This window comes from Mustela putorius, unplaced genomic scaffold, assembly GCF_011764305.1.
Source record: "Mustela putorius furo isolate JIRA1106 unplaced genomic scaffold, ASM1176430v1.1 tig00537227_pilon_pilon_pilon, whole genome shotgun sequence".
Taxonomy (NCBI): domain Eukaryota; kingdom Metazoa; phylum Chordata; class Mammalia; order Carnivora; family Mustelidae; genus Mustela; species Mustela putorius.
In genome coordinates, this window is record NW_025422368.1 from 3,155,563 (window position 1) to 3,173,632 (window position 18,070).

An 18,070-nucleotide genomic window follows, 5' to 3' on the forward strand; every position below is an offset into this window, starting at 1 on the left:
TAATCTCAATTAGTTTAGGTTACCTCATGTCATGGGATTTGAACCTACTTTTGACCGGTTTTATTTGGTTGTAATTCAGTAAAGCCTTAATTTATTCATGAATTTATCAGTTGATTAATTGATTGATTCATTCAACCAAACAACTTTTATGAGCATCTATCATTGGCAAAGCACAGTGCTAAGAAGCAAGGGATCCAGTACGTTAAGAAGATCGTAAACTCCTGGAAAGCTTATGACTTCATTCTCAGGAAGGGGCCAAGATGATGGGTAGCCTGTGAATAACAAATGGCAGAGAAGGACAGAATGCGAGAACCAGGTCACAGAAGAAAATTTCATTTCCTCTGTGCTTGGGCCATTCCCAGCCCCACCCAGCCCTGATCAACCCCCTGTCCTTTCCTCCCTTCTCATTGAGCCAGCTTCTGCCGGCTCTGCACAAGCCACACCCTTAGCAGGGCCTAACGTGTGGCAGAGAGAACGAAAAAAGACCTGTCCTGGAGAGATAAGCGGCTAATTTGGCAGGAAGGCTTTCCTCTTGGACAAGCCAAGCCCAGTCCTAAGCCTCTGAAAAACACCAGGCTGGCAAGTTCTCAGGCTTTCAGAGTCAGACACGTATGGCTGTGCTATGGCACTGCTGGTCCGGCTTCCCGAGGCTGGGGGTGGGTCTGGATACTGAGGCTACAGACTCCTGGGAGCATAGTCCCTTCTGAGAATGGTCCCTGTGTGTCCTGTTCACCACAGAGAATCTGTACCTTGCACTGTGCCTAGCACGAGTTAGAAAATCAGTAATTACTTGGTGAACAGGTGGTAGAATTGATATTTGAATTTCCTGTCCTCTGGGACTTGGGCTGAAACCAGAGAAGTGGCAAAAATGTGGGAAGCAGGAAAGGAAGCTTTCGAGATGCGCCAAGATATGGAATAATGTACAGTTTCTCCGGGAAATTTCAAAGCAAGCAAGCAAACAAACAAACATTTCTCATGTTGAATTTTGCTGATGTCTCATCAAAGTGCATAGGTGCTAACTGCCCTTTTTCTTGGAAGACCGTCACAAACCCAAATGCCATTGCCTCCTGACCTGCACCATGGGATAGGAGGAAGATTTGTCATGGCTCTGAGCTCTGTTTCCAGAAAGGGAGGAAGAGAGGTCATCATTTCATTCCCAAACCCAGCACCGAGCTGGGCACCCAGTGGGCATTCGATGGCCATGTGTTGGCTGTGGAGTGAACTGAATCATCCCTTCTGTCGAGATCCTTGCACTGAGTCTGGGTGGGCTTCACTGTTTCCACTACCCAGACAACCAGAACCTCCTGAACCCACCTTCCAGTCCAGTTGTTCCACAGCGGAAGGCAGAGAGATGGCCGCTGAGCACCTGGCAGGGATGAGTGTGCCTCCTGGGTCTTGTCAGACAAAGCTAGGAGGTGGCCATGCCCAAGCATGGGGCACGCCAGGCGCCACCCCCTGCCAGGTAAGCCTGCCACCTTAGCATTTTTACCATTTCAGATTATTTTCAAGGTGTGTTTAGTAGCCTGGAACAAACTTATTGCCTTGGAGGCAAACCCCACCCATAACTGTTTGGGATTAATTATCTCTCCTTGGTTTGAGCCCAGCCACCTCCTTGAGGTATATAAAGGGATTTATTCTGCACAAGTCTTCAGTTCCCTTCCCTCTTCCTCTGACTCTCAGTGTCCTGCTTAACTCTTGTGCTCTTCCTTCATCAAGCCCTCTCACCATGAACAGACAAGTCTGCAAAACATCTGGTGGCGGCAGCCAGGGATTCTCGGGCCGCTCTGCCGTGGTCTCCGGCAGCAGCAGGATGAGCTGTGTGGCCCGCTCTGGGGGAACTGGCGGAGGGGCCTGTGGGTTCCGGGCCGGAGCAGGCGGCTTTGGCAGTCGAAGCCTCTACAGCCTGGGTGGCAACAAGAGCATCTCCATCAGTGTGGCTGGTGGCTCCCGGGCTGGTGGCTTTGGGGGAGGGCGTAGCAGCTGTGGCAGTGGCTTTGGGGGTGGCTATGGAGGTGGCTTTGGTGGTGGCTTTGGTGGTGGCAGAGGAATGGGAGGTGGCTTTGGAGGAGCTGGTGGCTTAGGAGGGGCTGGTGGCTTTGGAGGGGCTGGTGGCTTAGGAGGGCTTGGTGGCTTTGGAGGAGTTGGTGGCTTTGGAGGAGCTGGTGGCTTAGGAGGGGCAGGTGGTTTTGGTGGGCCTGGTGGCTTTGGTGGGCCTGGTGGCTTTGGTCCTGGTGGCTTCCCTGGAGGAATCCAGGAAGTGACCATAAACCAGAGCCTCCTGCAGCCCCTCAATGTGGAGATCGACCCCCAAATTGGGCAAGTAAAGACCCAGGAGCGGGAGCAGATCAAGACCCTCAACAACAAGTTTGCTTCCTTCATCGACAAGGTGATGAAGTTTGGACTGGGCCCCCATTTCTGGGCTGGGACTTTGAGTTTGACTTCTAGACGGTGTTTAGGATCAATATTGGATGAGCCAGGCTGTAGGGGGATGGTTAGGCAGAGCTCTACGGTCTGGGAAGACGTTCAAGGCTGATAAGTTTGCCTACATGGTCCCTTGTGTAGGGAAGACAATGGGCTCCTCTTTGGACCTGGACATCTGCAAGTCCTGCTTCTCTAGCTCCCTGCTCTAGTCTCCTGACTGTTGCCTTATTTAGGCCTAGGCTGCAGCACTGGCAACACACAGCAAGAGCCACGACTCCTGGCAGGGCAGCGTCTGACCCAGGACTGGGCATTTTTTGGACATGAGCTACCCTTTGAGGTTTTCTGGGAGGCCTGCTCCCTCCTTGCCCCTGTGCCAGACAAAGGAGGTGGATGCCCTAAAGAAGGGATTAAAGAGGCTTACCTGGAACCTTAGTCCCAACAGGTCTGCAGAGAAGCTGGGAGTGAGTCTGTATCCCTAAATTGACTTGGTCTGGAAGAGAGGGGTGCTTGGTACCCTCCAGATCAGGGTAGCTTACACTGATGGGATCCTTCCTGCCATGCTGATTATGGCATTCCAATCAGTATCAGTTCCCAGTGATTCACATCCCTTGAAGGGCTGAGTGTCAGCAGAGTTTTAGGTAGAAGCTGTGCTGCTGAGTTCAAGTACATTTCTGCAGAGCACACTGTTTGGGCTAGAGTCCTGAAGTCCCCTGGTGATGCAGAGCAGTCATCTTTAAAACTCTGCTTCCAGACAAGGGTTACTTCCAGTTGTCCCACGTGTTTCTCCTCCTTCTAGAACTTTCCAAACCATGCTGCATCTTTAGTGGCCCAAATCAAGCAGTCATCTGCCCATAGCCTCTCCAACTACAGTAGGGACCTAACTTCACATTCTTTCTAGGCCTTTGTGCTGGGGGATGGGAGATTCAGACACTTAGTCTTACCTGAACTACTGGTGGTTCAGAACTTCCCCCACACCGTGCCTCTGCCACTAGTGTTGCCTGATGCGGCTTCCTCCTGATGCAGGTGCGGTTCCTGGAGCAGCAGAACAAGGTCCTGGAGACCAAGTGGAACCTGCTCCAGCAGCAGGGCACAAATTCCATGACCGGCACCAATAACCTGGAGCCCCTCTTTGAGACTTACATCAGCAACCAGCGGAGCTACCTGGACAGCATCCTGGGGGAGAGGGGCCGCCTGGACTCAGAGTTGAGGAACATGCAGGACCTAGTGGAGGACTTCAAGAAGAAGTGAGTGACAGATGCATGAATGGGAAGTTGCCATGGGCAACCAGGTTTCGAGGCCCAGCTCTTCCAGCACTCTTTCTGTCCACCTTCTCCCCACCCCCCTAGACTGTCTTCCTCTCCTTACCTTTACAGAGGGCAGTTTGGTTCATTGGGCTCCCTGCTCACCCTCGTTCCCCAAGGACAAGGGAAGTTATGGCAAGTGGCATGAGTGTAGGCTTGAGGAAGCACTTCCTCATGGTCCGTGTTGGGGAAGATTCTGGTTCTAGGATCTGAAGAAATGCTGGGACAACTCATGATGTGCTGACCAACCGTCCCAGTTTCCCTGGCACAGAGAGGCTTCCCAGGATGTGGGACTTTCAGTGCTAGAACAAGGCCAGTGTGCTGGGGCAAACTGGAACGGCCGGTCCCCCTAACGAAGAGGGGGATGGTAAGGAGGATGTGTTCTTCTGAGAGGGGCTGCTGAGGGACAGGGATGGAGAGATGAACTTTCAGTTTCAGACGAAAGTGGTGTGTATGACTACCTCAAAACCCAAACTCAGCTATTTCTTTTTAATCCTTACAGGTATGAGGATGAAATCAATAAACGTACAGCTGCTGAGAATGAATTTGTGACCCTGAAGAAGGTAAGGGCTGTGTGTGAGGTTCCTGGGGCTTGTGGGCACAGGTTTCCAGCTGAGCTGGGAAATCTTCTTACTCCACTGCCATGGAGCTGCCAAATTCAGGCACTTAGAGCAAAAAAGAGAAGCCAGGTTCTTTGTAGTCTGGAAAGATCCCTGAAAGAGTTAGTTTGTTTGTTTTCCATTTTGAATCATCCCAGTGGGATTTGAGTTACTCCTTCACGTGCAGACCAGCCTCGGACAAGGACTGGTCAGTCACCAGCCTGTCCTGACTTTTTCCTGCTGCACGTGCAGTTTGTTGTTTATTCCTTGGGGGAATGAGGCCTTTATGCTTCTGTCTTTCCCAGGACGTGGACGCCGCCTACATGAACAAGGTGGAGCTTCAGGCCAAGGTGGATGCCTTAATGGATGAAATCAACTTCCTGACGAACCTCTATGATATGGTGAGGACGTTACCTCCTAAGAGGGGAGCAAAGGAAGGTGAGATAGTCTCAAGACTGGGGCACTTTGGTATCTAGAGCCCAGGAAGAGTTAGGGCCCCTTGTTGGGGTTCCACAGGGTAGATGACAGACTTGGGGTTCTCTGAGGAGCTGCGGGGCAGGGTGGGGTAGATGTACCTTCAGTGCTGAGTCAGAGAATGGGTCTGTTGTTTCCAGGCCTCTCTATGCTTGTTCCAGAGGCCCTGAGAAATTAACAGGCTCTGTGTTGGTAGGAGCTGTCCCAGATGCAGAGCCATGTCAGCGACACATCCGTGGTCCTATCCATGGACAACAACCGCTTCCTGGACCTGGACAGCATCATCGCCGAGGTCAAGGCCCAGTATGAGGAGATTGCCCAGAGGAGCAAGGCCGAGGCTGAGGCGCTGTATCAGACCAAGGTGGGAGCTAGACACCTCTGAGAGGTTTCAGGGAGGCCATGGCCCATGGGCCTGCTGGGTAGTGAGTCCCCTGCGGTCACTGGGTGGACTCCTCTTGGTTCTACTCTCTGGGGACATCTTTCTAATGGTTGTTCAGTTGCAGAAAGTGCCGGCCCTGGTGGAAATGGATTCCACTGTCCCCTGTCAGACCACATGGGACAGATTCTAGCTTGCTCAGGGACTGAAGGGTGGGAGAACGCTGACCATGGCAACCCAGATGGTTCTTTTCCCTGTGGCCTCCAAAGTGTCCCTGCTGAAGCATACTCAATGTCATTTGAACAAATGCTTTCTGAGCACCCCAAGGATGAGTGGGTGATGTTAGGGATGGAGAAACAAGTCAGTCAAAGCTACATCAACACCTCTTCGTGTCTTCTGTTCCCCAGCTGGGAGAGCTGCAGACCACGGCCGGCAGACATGGGGATGACCTGAAGAGCACCAAGAGTGAGATCATGGAGCTCAACAGGATGCTCCAGAGGCTGCGGGCTGAGATCGAGAATGTTAAGAAGCAGGTGGGATGGCAATGGATGGGACTGGCGGGGGCTGGGGTAAGGATCTCAGAAGCCCTAGTCTGGAATGGACTTCTGGGGTCATCCCCAGTTAGTTCAAAGACCAGGCCAGTCTAGAGGGCTGGTAATCGATAGGTAAAATATCTCGGTAGATGAAGACAAGATGTAGGTGTTGGGAAGTGCTGTTGCCTGGCTTGAAGATGCTTGCTATGGGATAAGCTATTGTAAGACTCAGAGAGTATGGGACCCTCCCAGGCTCATCTCTTCTCCTGCCTCTCCCTGCCCCAGAATGCCAACCTGCAGGCGGCCATCGCTGAGGCTGAGCAGCGCGGGGAGCTGGCCCTTAAGGACGCCAATGCCAAGCTCCAAGAGCTGCAGGCTGCCCTACAGCAGGCCAAGGATGACCTGGCCCGGCTGCTGAAGGAGTACCAGGAGCTGATGAACGTCAAGCTGGCCCTGGACGTGGAGATTGCCACCTACAGGAAGCTGCTGGAGGGGGAGGAGTGCAGGTGGGCTCTAATTCCATCTCCCCACCCTCCCTGACAGAAGGCACCTGCTGAGAGCCTGATAAATGACCAAGAAAATGAGAACAGAGGCCTGCTGTATAGAGAGAGGCCTCCGCCTTCCACAGGCTCTGCAGAGAAGCATTTGCTTTCACCAGCCCACTCTTTCCATAGATGGCCAAAGTTCAAGTGAAACCAGTGCGCACTGTTATGGTCCACGGAAGGGTCAGAAGCAGCACTGATCTGCTTGGCTTCTGAATTAGTTCTGGTTGCTGTTCAACACCTTCATCTATGAAATATTGCTGGAAATTTGCTTTGTGACAGAGCTCTCTGTCTCTTGCTTTCTCCTACAGAATGTCTGGAGAGTGCCAGAGCGCTGTCAGCATCTGTAAGTAGCCAAAGTAACTATGACAATGAGAACCGATTCTGAAATATCTATACTCACACAGGGCAGTAGCACCTTACTTAGAAAATATTTCTATGGGAGTTGGAGAGGTTTTCCATGGGTGGAAGGGGCAGCTTTTGTCATTGTTTTGGGTTCAGGGCACTATTAATTGATCTATACGGGACGGCGAATATCCAGCAGGGAGCCTGTTAATGGGCAGAGAAATTCTGGATCATCTCAAACGGTGTCATCAAGAATTGACCATAGGTAGAAGGAACCACTGGGAGAGTCATTAATGACTTAGCACTAGGGGGCGAGCACCTTATGTCATTAGACTGCATCATGGTGATCATCAGGAGCAAAGCTGCCTTGGTCTCCTGCCCATCATCCCGGGCCCGTTAGTTACGATACAGGGAGGTGGGCGCTGGGCGCTAATCACTGTTCTGTCCTCTCCCCTGCAGCCGTGGTCAGCAGTGGCGGCGCAACATCGGGCTCGGCAGGTGGATTAGGCGGCGGCTTCGGCGGCGGCTTCGGTGCGGGAGGGGGCGCGGGCAGTGGCTTCGGCCGGGCAAGTGGCAGTGGCTTCGGAGGCGGCAGCGGTTTCGGCGGCGGCAGCGGCGGCTTCGGCGGCGGCCGTGGGTTCAGCGGCGGCAGCGGCTTTGGAGGTGGCAGCAGCGGCTTCGGGGGCGGCAGCAGCTTCGGCTCCGGGGCTCGCTGCGGGGTGAGCAGCGGAGGCTTCAGCTCCGGCAGCAGCCGGGGCGGGAGCGTCAAGTTCTCGCAGTCCTCGCAGCGCTGCTCGAGATAAACGCTGCGCCTGGGTCCCGCAGCCTCCCCGGTGCCTCATGCCCCCAGCCGCACCTTCCCTCCGCCGTCAGCGCCACCCACCCCTCCACACCCATCCCAGCACCACCCCCTCCTAGCCGCTCTTTGGAGCTCGAAGACCCGGGCCTCTGGCTCTTCCCTCCGGACTCCTGGCAGAGCGCAGCCTCGAGAACTCCGGGTGCTTTCTCGGGCTCCCGTCTCTGCCTGGTTGTCCAGGAGTGGCCTGAGCCACCACCTTGTCCTGCCTTTGGGGTCCCCTCCCTGGGGGAAATGGTCACCAGTTCTGATGTATATAACACACGGGCCCCTCTGCCAACCATTCTGTCGCCAATAAAGTGCATTGTGTTTCACATCAAGCCTCTGCGTCTTCCCTGGCCACCTTTCTCCCCACTGGAGATTCCCCTCTTCCAGTGCTGTCTGTCTGCAGAACAGCTGGAATGCTGATTCTTTGCCTCTAAGGCAGTCACTCCCTCCTACCCACCGTATGGGATTGAAATGGGCAAGATTGGGTGGTTTCTATATTGTTGGAGCATGGTAGAGGCAGGGTCACACTCTGGGAGGTCCTGTTGACTCACAGTTTTTAGAGGGGAAGGTGGGACCTTGTAGACTTTCATCTCCCCCTTGCCTTCTCTCATGTGGGGGAACCTAAGAGGGCCTTCAGTTGTTGAAGAGCTTGGGGATGGAGGAGTTCTTTCCTTGGCGCTGGTCCCTACTCCAGCTGAGGAGCTGAAAGCTTTCCACCCCATCCAGGTACACCTGGGCAAGCATGAGCTGCTAGACCTCCAGGGCTGCAGGGATTTCCTGGAGCTACCTATCTCAAAGTCTGACCCCAAAACCCCACTCTGTTGAGGGAGCTCTGTGTCTTTTAAATCTTTCCTCCTTGGAGCACATATTAGAGGTTCTGAGAAGGTTTGTAGCAAAGACTACGTGTCAGCTGTCTTTAACCCAGCATTGCCCACAGAAGCCTTCTTTCTGGGTAAACAACTATTGACACTGGTGGGAAAATGTCCTACACCTGTCTGCATGCACACTGGGTCCTTTGCTTGTGTGCCAGCCATGGAAGCTTCCAGAACCAGGAAGCCCTGATTAAGTATCAGTTAGCCATGGCAGTGCTGTCTGGAAGTGCTGGCTGGCTAGAAGAAACTCAGGCTCAAGGAGTCCAAAAGCTTTATTTGCAAAGAAGGAGACCGAGGGTCAGAGAGGTCTGGTGGTTTGCTTAGGATCCTAGAGCCTCTGAAGGTCTGAGCTGGGAGTGCACCCAAGCATCCTACGCCTGGAGCTCCTGCCCCTGCCCCACACTGTCTTTGAGGCTATATTTGCTCCCCTCATGGCCAGCTGCCTGGGTACGCAGAGAACACGTAGGCAATGGAGTAGAAATGAAAAGCCAAGCTGGGCCAGGGATGCAATATTTCCATCTTAGGCCAAAGCTGAATTTCTTCCAGAGAAGGGAAATGATAATTAAACAGAGAAAACCAGCAACTGGGGCTTGAGATTCACATGGACATCCTATTTTCTCACTTAGCAGAGCAATCCAGGGCCAGGAAGGGTCAGGAAGACTCTTTGCAGGATGTGGGATTTGGTAGCTATTGCTTCATCTTTGCGCAGGAAGGTGTCTTTTCTGACTGGCACCCTTTCATGGACAAGGCTAATCAGATGAGACCGAGTACCTGCCCCACCTCAGAGCTCAGAGGGTTGGGTGCACGGGAACGTGCCAGGCCAGTGATGGGACAGCTGCTTCCCCTTACATGAAGTCTTTGTTAATGAATTCCTTTCTTCAACCAATATTCACTAAGTTAACTCTCAGGCACTGGGCTAAATGTTGGAGATACACTGGTGAGCAAAAATAAGATGTTGCGTTGCTCTTGTTCTAATAAGGGAGCACAACAACAAAGTAAACAAACAAACAAACAAAATAACTTCAAGCTCTGTGGTAAGTGTATGGGGAAGAGAACCTGGCGGCTGACCTGGAGAAATGGCAGGACTTGTGAACAGATTGGATGAAAGCATGTAGGAGAAGGAAGATGTGCCTGTGCTGCCTGGTTTTCCAGCAGGAGCAGCTGCATCACGGCTGATGCCGTCTGCAGAGGGGAGGGGAAGAGAGGGGCCGAAGGTAGGATGGATCTGAGGAGGCCCTTCAGGAGTTCAGCTCTAGATAAGTTTGAGCTGCTCACAAGATAGACATCTGGCCTACAGCTGGAGCAGTGAATGTGGCTTCAGAAGGGACACATATCAGGACTGGAGACTCCCATTTGGACATCATCCATATAAGGATGGTTAGGGTTGTTTCTAGAGCCATGGCAACTGCTGAGCTCTCCCAGGTGGGTGGAAGAGAAGAGGGCCCAGGCTGAGCTCCAGAATCCAGAGTCAAGGGGAAGAGAACAATCAGCCAGGCAGTAGAGGCTGGGCCAAGTTTTCCAGAATACCTACCCCTGAGAAGTCAAGGGGTTTCTAAATGGGCTCCAAGGGACGCCCAGATCAGGGCTAGCTTTTTTTGGGACACTGTCCACGTATCAAAGTTCACATTCAGCCAATGGCTTCTTTCCTTTGCTGTTCTCCCTGGACTCTAGCCACTGGCCCCTGTGCATCCTGTGGGGGTTTTCAGGACACCCCAACCATCTAAGTAGCCTTCAGGTGGCAGGGGGAATCCATGCAGCTTCTTAAAGGGGAGAGTAGCCAGGGATAGGCTGGCTCGGGAGGAATGGCACCATGGAGAGGGCCATTTCTTGGAGGTGTCATTGTCCCAAAGAAATGACCAAGCAGGGACGCCTGGGTGGCTTAGTTGGTTAAGCAGTTGCCTTCGGCTCAGGTCATGATCCCAGCGTCCTGGGATCGAGTCCCACATCAGGCTCCTTGCTCCGCGGGGAGCCTGCTTCTCCCTCTGACTCTGCCTTCCACTCTGCCTGTGCTCACTCTCACTCTCTCTCTGACAAATAAATAAGTAAAATCTTTAAAAAAAAAAAAAAAAAGAAAAGAAATGACCAAGCAGGTGAACTCAGTGCTAAGACCTGAGACTGAAGGAATTAACTCCATGTGTGGCTGGATATTCTCTACCTAGCCCTGATCATTTCTGATCCAGGCTGGAAACACTTCCAGGGAACTTTGACTGATTCTGAGGACTCCTCTTTTTTCTTCACTTCAGCTTTTACAGAATTTATTTGTGAAATTCTATGGTGATTTTTTCAGGTGCTCTTAAGTCTCTGGGCTTGGGTTTGCTTTCTTCCACTTGACTAGACTTTTAAAAAATCTTTTGAGCAAGGAGCCAATTGGTGCTGTGTTGTCCATTCTTTTCCTATCCTCTGAGGCACGTTTGTTTGGCCACAGGGGAACTCTCCATGACTGTTGAGTAATGCTGACTTGTATGCCTTAAACTGGAATTTGGGGCTCTCTCTGCTTTGGTTCACTCCTATTTTGTTTGCTCCTTGGGTGTGGAGTGGTACACCCTCCTGTGATGCCACGGGGACCCAACTTCAGTCCCTCACCCCATTCCCATCCCCATCCATTCCTCTCTGCCTACTCCCTCCCCACACCCCACCAAGGAAGAACACACCAAACAGTTCCTTCCTGTTCCAAGAGCTTGTTGACTCATTGGTTTACGCATTCCTGCAGGTCAAGGAAACCAAAATGGGTTTCTAGATTTTGGGTTATTTCATTCTTTCTCCTTCTGGGATGTAGGTTATGGGTCAGAACAAGTATCAACAGTGATGGTGATACAGTCACAAAAGGCTCAGTTAAGGGAACCAGGGGATTGTTTTCCCCCACAAGAATCTGCCTCTGGATAATCCAGACTGCTGATGATCAGGATTTGCATAGAAAGTTCTGGGTAATTTGTAGGAAGCTCTCTGTGTGACGGTTCTCTGTTTCGCCTAGAGCTGGGTGGGGCTTGTTGGGCAAACATCAGAAATCTCATCTCTTGGAATTTGGGCTGCCCCTTCTCTGTCTTCTCAGCACTTTGGCCCCTGTGCATTCTCCCTTTGCTTCCGAGGCCAGAAATGTAGACACCCTGCAACAATTTTGGAAAGACTGAGAAAAACTCACTTGAGTTCTGAAAGTACTTCTTCACATATTTATCTATATTTTTCACAAGCCCTTTTGGGATGCAAACTGTACAATGAACATCTCTGTTATGCCTAAAATCAGTCTAATCAGCCCTGATATTTCCAGCCCAGGCTGAAGGCTAGTTGGTTTTCCTAGGATACCACTGATAGGGGTATTGTGGGAGCAATCTGTTATCTTTAGAATCAGTGGTGACATCAACTTCTGGAGAAGAAGGGGGCAGGAGAGGATGGTTCTAGATGGCAGTAAAGCAGAAATTTTCATAGGGGGCAATCTCCCCTCCCCCTCCAGAGAGAACATTCGGCAATGTCTGGTTATATTTTTGGTTGTTGCAACAGAAGGAGTCCTATGGGCATTTAGAGTGTAAGCACCTACAACGTACAGGACCGACCCCTGATCAAGAATTTTCCAGCTCAAAGTGTCAGTAGGGCTGCTGTGGAGAAACTGGGAAAGCAGGTAAGAGGTCATCGCATTCACCCCTCTCTTTAGGAAAGGATCCTTGGTTATACTGATCTTGGTTATAGCTGAGCTGCATAGAGACAATTTTCCCTTTGAGGGAAGTAGATATTTTTAGGAGTTTGTTTTAAAACAGAAATGTCCCTCTACTCTGGACAAAGTCACAGGAAAGAAGCCAGTCAAGCAGTGTGGCCCTATGTGGGCATTTGCAAGACCTGTGCCAATGAACTGCAAAGTATTGTAGTTCTGGAATAAACCTGGCCGTTTTATGCCCTGTGCCTTTGACAGTCTTCCCCTTTGCTAGGAATACTCATTCCATCTTGATTTACTTGACTAGCTCTTACTATCATTGATGATCATTCAGGTTCTACCTCCTACAGGATTTGCTGGACCACCACATGGCCCTGAGGTCTGCCTGTGCTCCCACGGGACCTGTTAACCCCCTTTCCTCCCTTGCCCTTTTGTATTAAGATGACCAGTTTCATGTCTGTTCTTCATACTAGCATGGAAGGAACTCGAAGGGATGGATGTGTCTTCTTCGTCTTTGTGTGTCCCCATGCTCACAGTGTCTCTCACGTGACACTGTGAATTTTACTGAGCTAATGAGGTACTGGAAAAGGATAGGGTGGGCTCTTCAATGCAACGCTGTCCTGACATATTTCACAAAAACAACGCGATTAAACAACTCATTGTTGTTCTGTACTTACTGGCGCAAGTCGTACGCCAGGTAATTTGCACGTGTCATTTCATTTAATCCTTACCATAGGAGGCAGGTAGTTATTATCCTCATTTTCTAGATGAGGAACCTGGGGCTTAGAGAGGCAGAGTAACACGCCTGGTCTCAGCAATGGAAGTGGTAGATCTGAGCCTCTAATCCAAAGCCTACTCTTGCAACCACTGGAGTGAAGGGGGCTGGCTGACTTTGCCCTGTCTGGGATGCCCTCTCTTGTACTAGCTCCGGAGCATGGTGCTAACAGCTCTCTGGAGTCTCGAGGAGCCAGAAGCTCCAAACCTGGTTTGGTTCCAAACCAAACCTGAAGTTCCTAGGCGAGCAGGAGAGGTTTTTTTTCCGGCTTCCGAGGCCCCGTGAGGGGGGCAGGTCCACCTTCAACTCTAGAGAGTTCTGATCTCCAGTATAGAAGCCAGAGATCAACCAGGAAAAATAACCTTGATAATGATGGGTGTTTCTCTTTGATGCCAAAGAGGAATTCGCAAGGTTTCAAACTATTTTCATTCATGCAAGTGGATACTTCCAGGCATGTCTGTCCATCACTTTCTGTGGGTGGGTTCTTTAAATGTCCAAGTGGACATTTCACTTTTCAGTCTGGGTGGTGTGATTTGACTTGCTGCAGCCCACATGAATCCATGACAGGATCTGGATAGCCTAATTAAAACCCTATGTCTGGGACACCTGGGTGGCTCAGTCAGGTAAGCATTTGGCTCGGGTTATGATTCCAGGGTCCTGGGATGGAGTCCCACTTTGGGCTCCTGGCTCAGCAGGGAGCCGGGTTCTTCCTCTGCCTGCCCCTTCCCCTGTTTGTGCTCTCTCCCACTCTTTCTGACAAATAAATAAATAAAATCTTAAAAAAACAAAACAAAACCCTAGGTCAGTCAGCTAATTGATTTGGGGCAAGTTAATTGACCTCACTAAGCTCGTGTCCTTATCTATGAAATGAGAGTGAAAATTCTGACTTTGTGGCATTTTTATGACCATTAGAAATTATACTCATAAACAGCTTAATTTCATGCCTGGTGTATGGCAGGCACTCAGTCCACATTAGCAATTTTTATATCCTTTTTACAGATGTGTAAAAAGAGCAAAGATTAGAAAGAGGACATTCTTGTCACTAAAGCATAGCCCCCACAATTCTTGGAAGTATGCAGTAGCCCAATGAATATTTGTTGACTGATGGGCGACGGCATTACTGATGAGCCCCTGTAGTGGGAAACTGGCTTGACCAGGCATGGAAGACTGGCTTTTATGGAACTCGCCATGCTGACACTGTGATTCCTTGCAATTGGATACAAAAATCGTCAGACTTCAGTGCTTCATTGACCCTAAACTGGGCTACCCTTTAACATTCCTCCCTCTTTTAGCCTCTAGACTGGTATTTTCTAGGAAGGCTCTTACATCAACATCATCATCATCACAGGAGCTACCCTATGCTGACCACTTGCCCTGTGGAGGGGTTTCTAATGCTACTTCCTCTAGTCCTCACAGCAAACTAATGAGGTGGTTATGCTAACACAAATTTAGAAAACAGAAAACCGAGGGCAGAGAATAAAATGACTCACTGGAGGCATTGTTACTGGAAAACGGCAAGGCTGGGATTTGAGCACCTGCCTAACTCCAAGGTCTCCATGTTTTCCACCCCTCCACCCTGCAAAAAAAGAGAAAGAGAAGAGGTCATTTGAAGTCCAGAATATTCAGAATGCCAATGAAAAGGGACGAGGCCTTTCCCCCATGGTGCTTTCTGAGGGAAGGTCAAGGCAGCAAGACCATGGCTGGTGAGAGATCTGTGTAGACAGGGGAATTGGTCCTTGGGGACCTACTCCATTTTCCAGCATCCCAGAGCTCTTCTCCTAACTTCATCTACCTTCAGGCTTTAGTCTGCTCTCAGCTTCCTCTCTCATGCATGGAGCTTTCTCTTTGAGCATAAGACTGGTTTCTTTAACTTTATGCCTTAACCCCTTGGCTGCCCTATGTGCCCCTTCTCATCCATTCCAGATGCATAGCTGGACTAGTGCTTCTCTAAGTGTGTACTGATAAGGGTTAAAATAGAAAGGTTTTGTTGTTAAGTTTGTTTGGGAAACTCTAATATAGTAAAAGTAAATTATTTTTTTCTATGTGACTTCTTAGGGCTTTTAAATGTGCTTTATTAGAACCCTAAGGGAGGGACACCTGGGTGGCTCAGTTGATTAAGCAGCTGCCTTTGGCTCAGGTCATGATCCCAGGGTTCTGGGATCGAGTCCCACATCGGGCTCCTTGCTCAGCGGGGAGCCTGCTTCTCCCTCTGCCTCTGCCTGCCATTCTGTCTGCCTGTGCTTGCTCTCCCCCACCTCTCTGATAAATAAATAAAACCTTTAAAAAAAAAACCCTAAGGGAAAGCTATAGAAATTTCGCTTTCCAAACTTATTTGGCCAAAGAACTTTTTTTTTTAAAATCAAGGCTATCTTGGGGGATAGTATTTGGCCCCAAATAAGCCCTGGGAGAGAATCCAGTATGAGATAAAGATTTAGGGGTGAGTTGAAGAGCACTGTAATCGAGTCTGGAGAGAAGACCAGAATTAGACTGAATTATGATTGTTAATGTTACTAAGACTTAGTAACATAAGGATTTACCCATACTTAGATTTTTTTTTCTTTTTTAATCAAACTTTAGCTATAAAGGGAGCTAACCCTATGTGGTAATATATATTTTTTGTTCATTTGTTAAATAAAGTTATTTCAGTAGCGATATTTTAATTTAATTATATATTTTAAAGGTTTTTATTTTAATTTCATTTGGTTAATATGTACTGTAATATTAGATTCTAGTGTGCAATATAGTGATTCAAGATTTACATACAACACCACCCAGTGCTCATGACAACAAGTGTTCTCCTTCACCCCCATCACTTGTTTAAAAAACTGTGTATCTTACTGAAAGAAGATGTTACTTGAATGATGGTTCACACACTGTGTAGTGTCCAATATAAGTTTTTATTTTAACATGGTAGAAAGTAGAACACGATTTAGTCCAGGGGCAGTATACCCAGAATGACTGTTTATTTTTCTTTTTGGGGGGAAGACAATTTAATGATTATCTTGGAAATTTGATCTGTGAATCTGCATATACAAAGGTCACATAACGATCACCCCTTCATCTTCAGCTCCCAGGTAGAGAGGGATATCTGCATACTTTGACCTAGAGGTAGTGACTGCTGTCTCAGGATTCGTTCCTCTACTCCCAATTATATTATGGGCAACTAATTCTTAAGCATTCTCATTGCAGTTGAACACTAGAGAACAATCTGTCTAGAGGAAATAACTCTGCTTGGTGACAATTACCCCTAATTTATAGGTGAGGAAATAAGGATCCAGAGCACTCAGCCACTTGGCAACCTTGACATGGAAGGTTCTGCAAGGCAAGGGATTAGAAGAACTCAGATAGTTGGCAGCAGGCAGCACATTTAGACGCCACTGCTCTAAAAGATCCTGCAGTGAATAAGAGAAATATTGCCGAGGATGCTAACTAGTTATTTCCAGAAGCTTCAGTCAACTGCTGAGAAAACAATCTCAACTGGCTAAATAGGGTGATGCTTTGGCAGGCTCAGGAGATATGGATTAGGCAACCCAACCCAAACCTGTGTTTTTGTGACCTGCCCATTTCTCTCTCTATCCCTCTTCTCCAGCATATGCCAGGATGGAAGAGGTGAGCCATACTTAGGAGATTGCCACCCGCTGCCTCAGCACTAGAGCCAAGGGAGGGGAAGGGAATCAGAGTCACTGATGTCTGTTCTTGTTTGCTTTGGGCTCTCACCTGGGGATTCAGGAGAGCCTGTCTAAGCTTTCTTCTCAGGGAGGCATTTGATCTTCTGCTTTTAAGGGAGTTCCGGAGAATGTGAATAAAAACCTCACCAAGAAGGACTGACATTCAACTGAGGTTGAGTAAGTGTCTCAAAGAAGAACCCAACAGAGATCCCCTTCATGGATTTTCTATGGAAAGATAATGTTGATTTAAAAATCCAAATATTTGTTTCTGGGCCCCATTTAAATCTCCAAACAATCCCGCAAGTGAGGTAGAATCCTCATTTTACAAATAAGGAAAGAGAGACTCAAAGAAGTCAAGTACCTTGTCCAAGGTCACTAATGAGTGCAAGGTAGACAAGGGAATTGAACTAGGTCTTCTGAAGTTCATGATGAAAGGTCTTCTGTTAGACCACAATTACCTTACTCTTGTGTGGCATTTTATAATTTTCAAGGGACTTTCACTTATGTTATATCCTGTGAGGCTCCCTACAAACTACTGAGGTAGGAAAGGATTTGACAGATTAGAACACAGACTTAGTGAGTTAAATCACAACACAAGGTCATCGACACTAATCCCTCCTAGCAGAGGTCTTGCCCTCCACTATCCTGACTTGGTTTTCTTACTCTTTACCCTCAGTCAGCTTTCTTTTCTTACTATCCTTTGGTGGGTTGCTCAGGGGTACAAAGTTGTTTTTGAGAACGGCCAAGGTTAAACTTATTTCCTTTCCCTGTGTCCCCAAGTAGGGTACTAGCAATAGTTTAGTGTATAGCCTCTTATTTGGAGTAAAAAGCCATACTACACATTTTATATTTATATATATATATTATTTATTTATTATAATATATTATTTTATGTAAATAATATATATTTACATATTTATATTTATAGATTTATTTATATATATATTTGTATATTTATATATACTTGCAACAGCCCATGGAGTACTTGTTAATATAGTTGAGGAAAACAAAGCACATAAAAGTTAAGTAATTTCCATAGTTTGGGATTGGGAGGGAGACAAACCATAAGTGACTCTTAATCTCACAAAACAAACTGAGGGTTGCCGGGGGGAGGGGGTTTGGGAGAAGGGGGTGGGATTATGGACATTGGGGAGGGTATGTGATTTGGTGAGTGCTGTGAAGTGTGTAAACCTGTTGATTCACAGACCTGTACCCCTGGGGATAAAAATATATGTTTATCAAAAATAAAAAATAAAAAAAAAAAAAAAAAAAAAAAAAAAAAAAAAAAAACCCCCCCCCCCCCCAAAAAAAAAAAAAAAAAAAAAAAGTTAAGTAATTTGTCCAAGGTTAAAGAGCTGGTGAGTGGTGAAGCTGGGATTCTAACCAGGCAGACTGGCCCTAGACAAACCTGCAGAACAGAAAATTAAGAATTGGCTACAGAACAGTTAAAATTGCTTGACTTCAGGATCTTCAGACCTATCCGCTGCCCTAGAATGTTTTGTCTGAAAATCATCCCAGAAAGACAGTGTTCACTATTGATTTGATTGGAAATCTGGAGATATACCGGAGATACACCAAGCACTTATTTCTTGGGGAGTCTAGAATCACCTCCTCCTACTCTGTCATATTTTATAGAGTCCTGAATGTGAATAGAAACCTGAGAACATATTCTTGCCA

At 48.5% G+C, this 18,070-nt stretch overlaps 1 protein-coding gene across 1 annotated transcript; it reads left to right on the forward strand.

Moving 5' to 3' along the window:
• The first annotated feature begins 1,669 nt into the window (after positions 1–1,669).
• On the forward strand, positions 1,670–7,743 carry KRT3 (keratin 3). Its single transcript, XM_045073070.1, has 9 exons — positions 1,670–2,386; positions 3,445–3,665; positions 4,225–4,285; positions 4,627–4,722; positions 4,992–5,156; positions 5,579–5,704; positions 5,990–6,210; positions 6,558–6,592; positions 7,051–7,743. The coding sequence occupies exons 1-9, from the start codon at positions 1,727–1,729 to the stop codon at positions 7,392–7,394; spliced, it is 1,929 nt and encodes a 642-aa protein (XP_044929005.1). The 5' UTR covers positions 1,670–1,726; the 3' UTR covers positions 7,395–7,743.
• Positions 7,744–18,070: the final 10,327 nt, after the last annotated feature.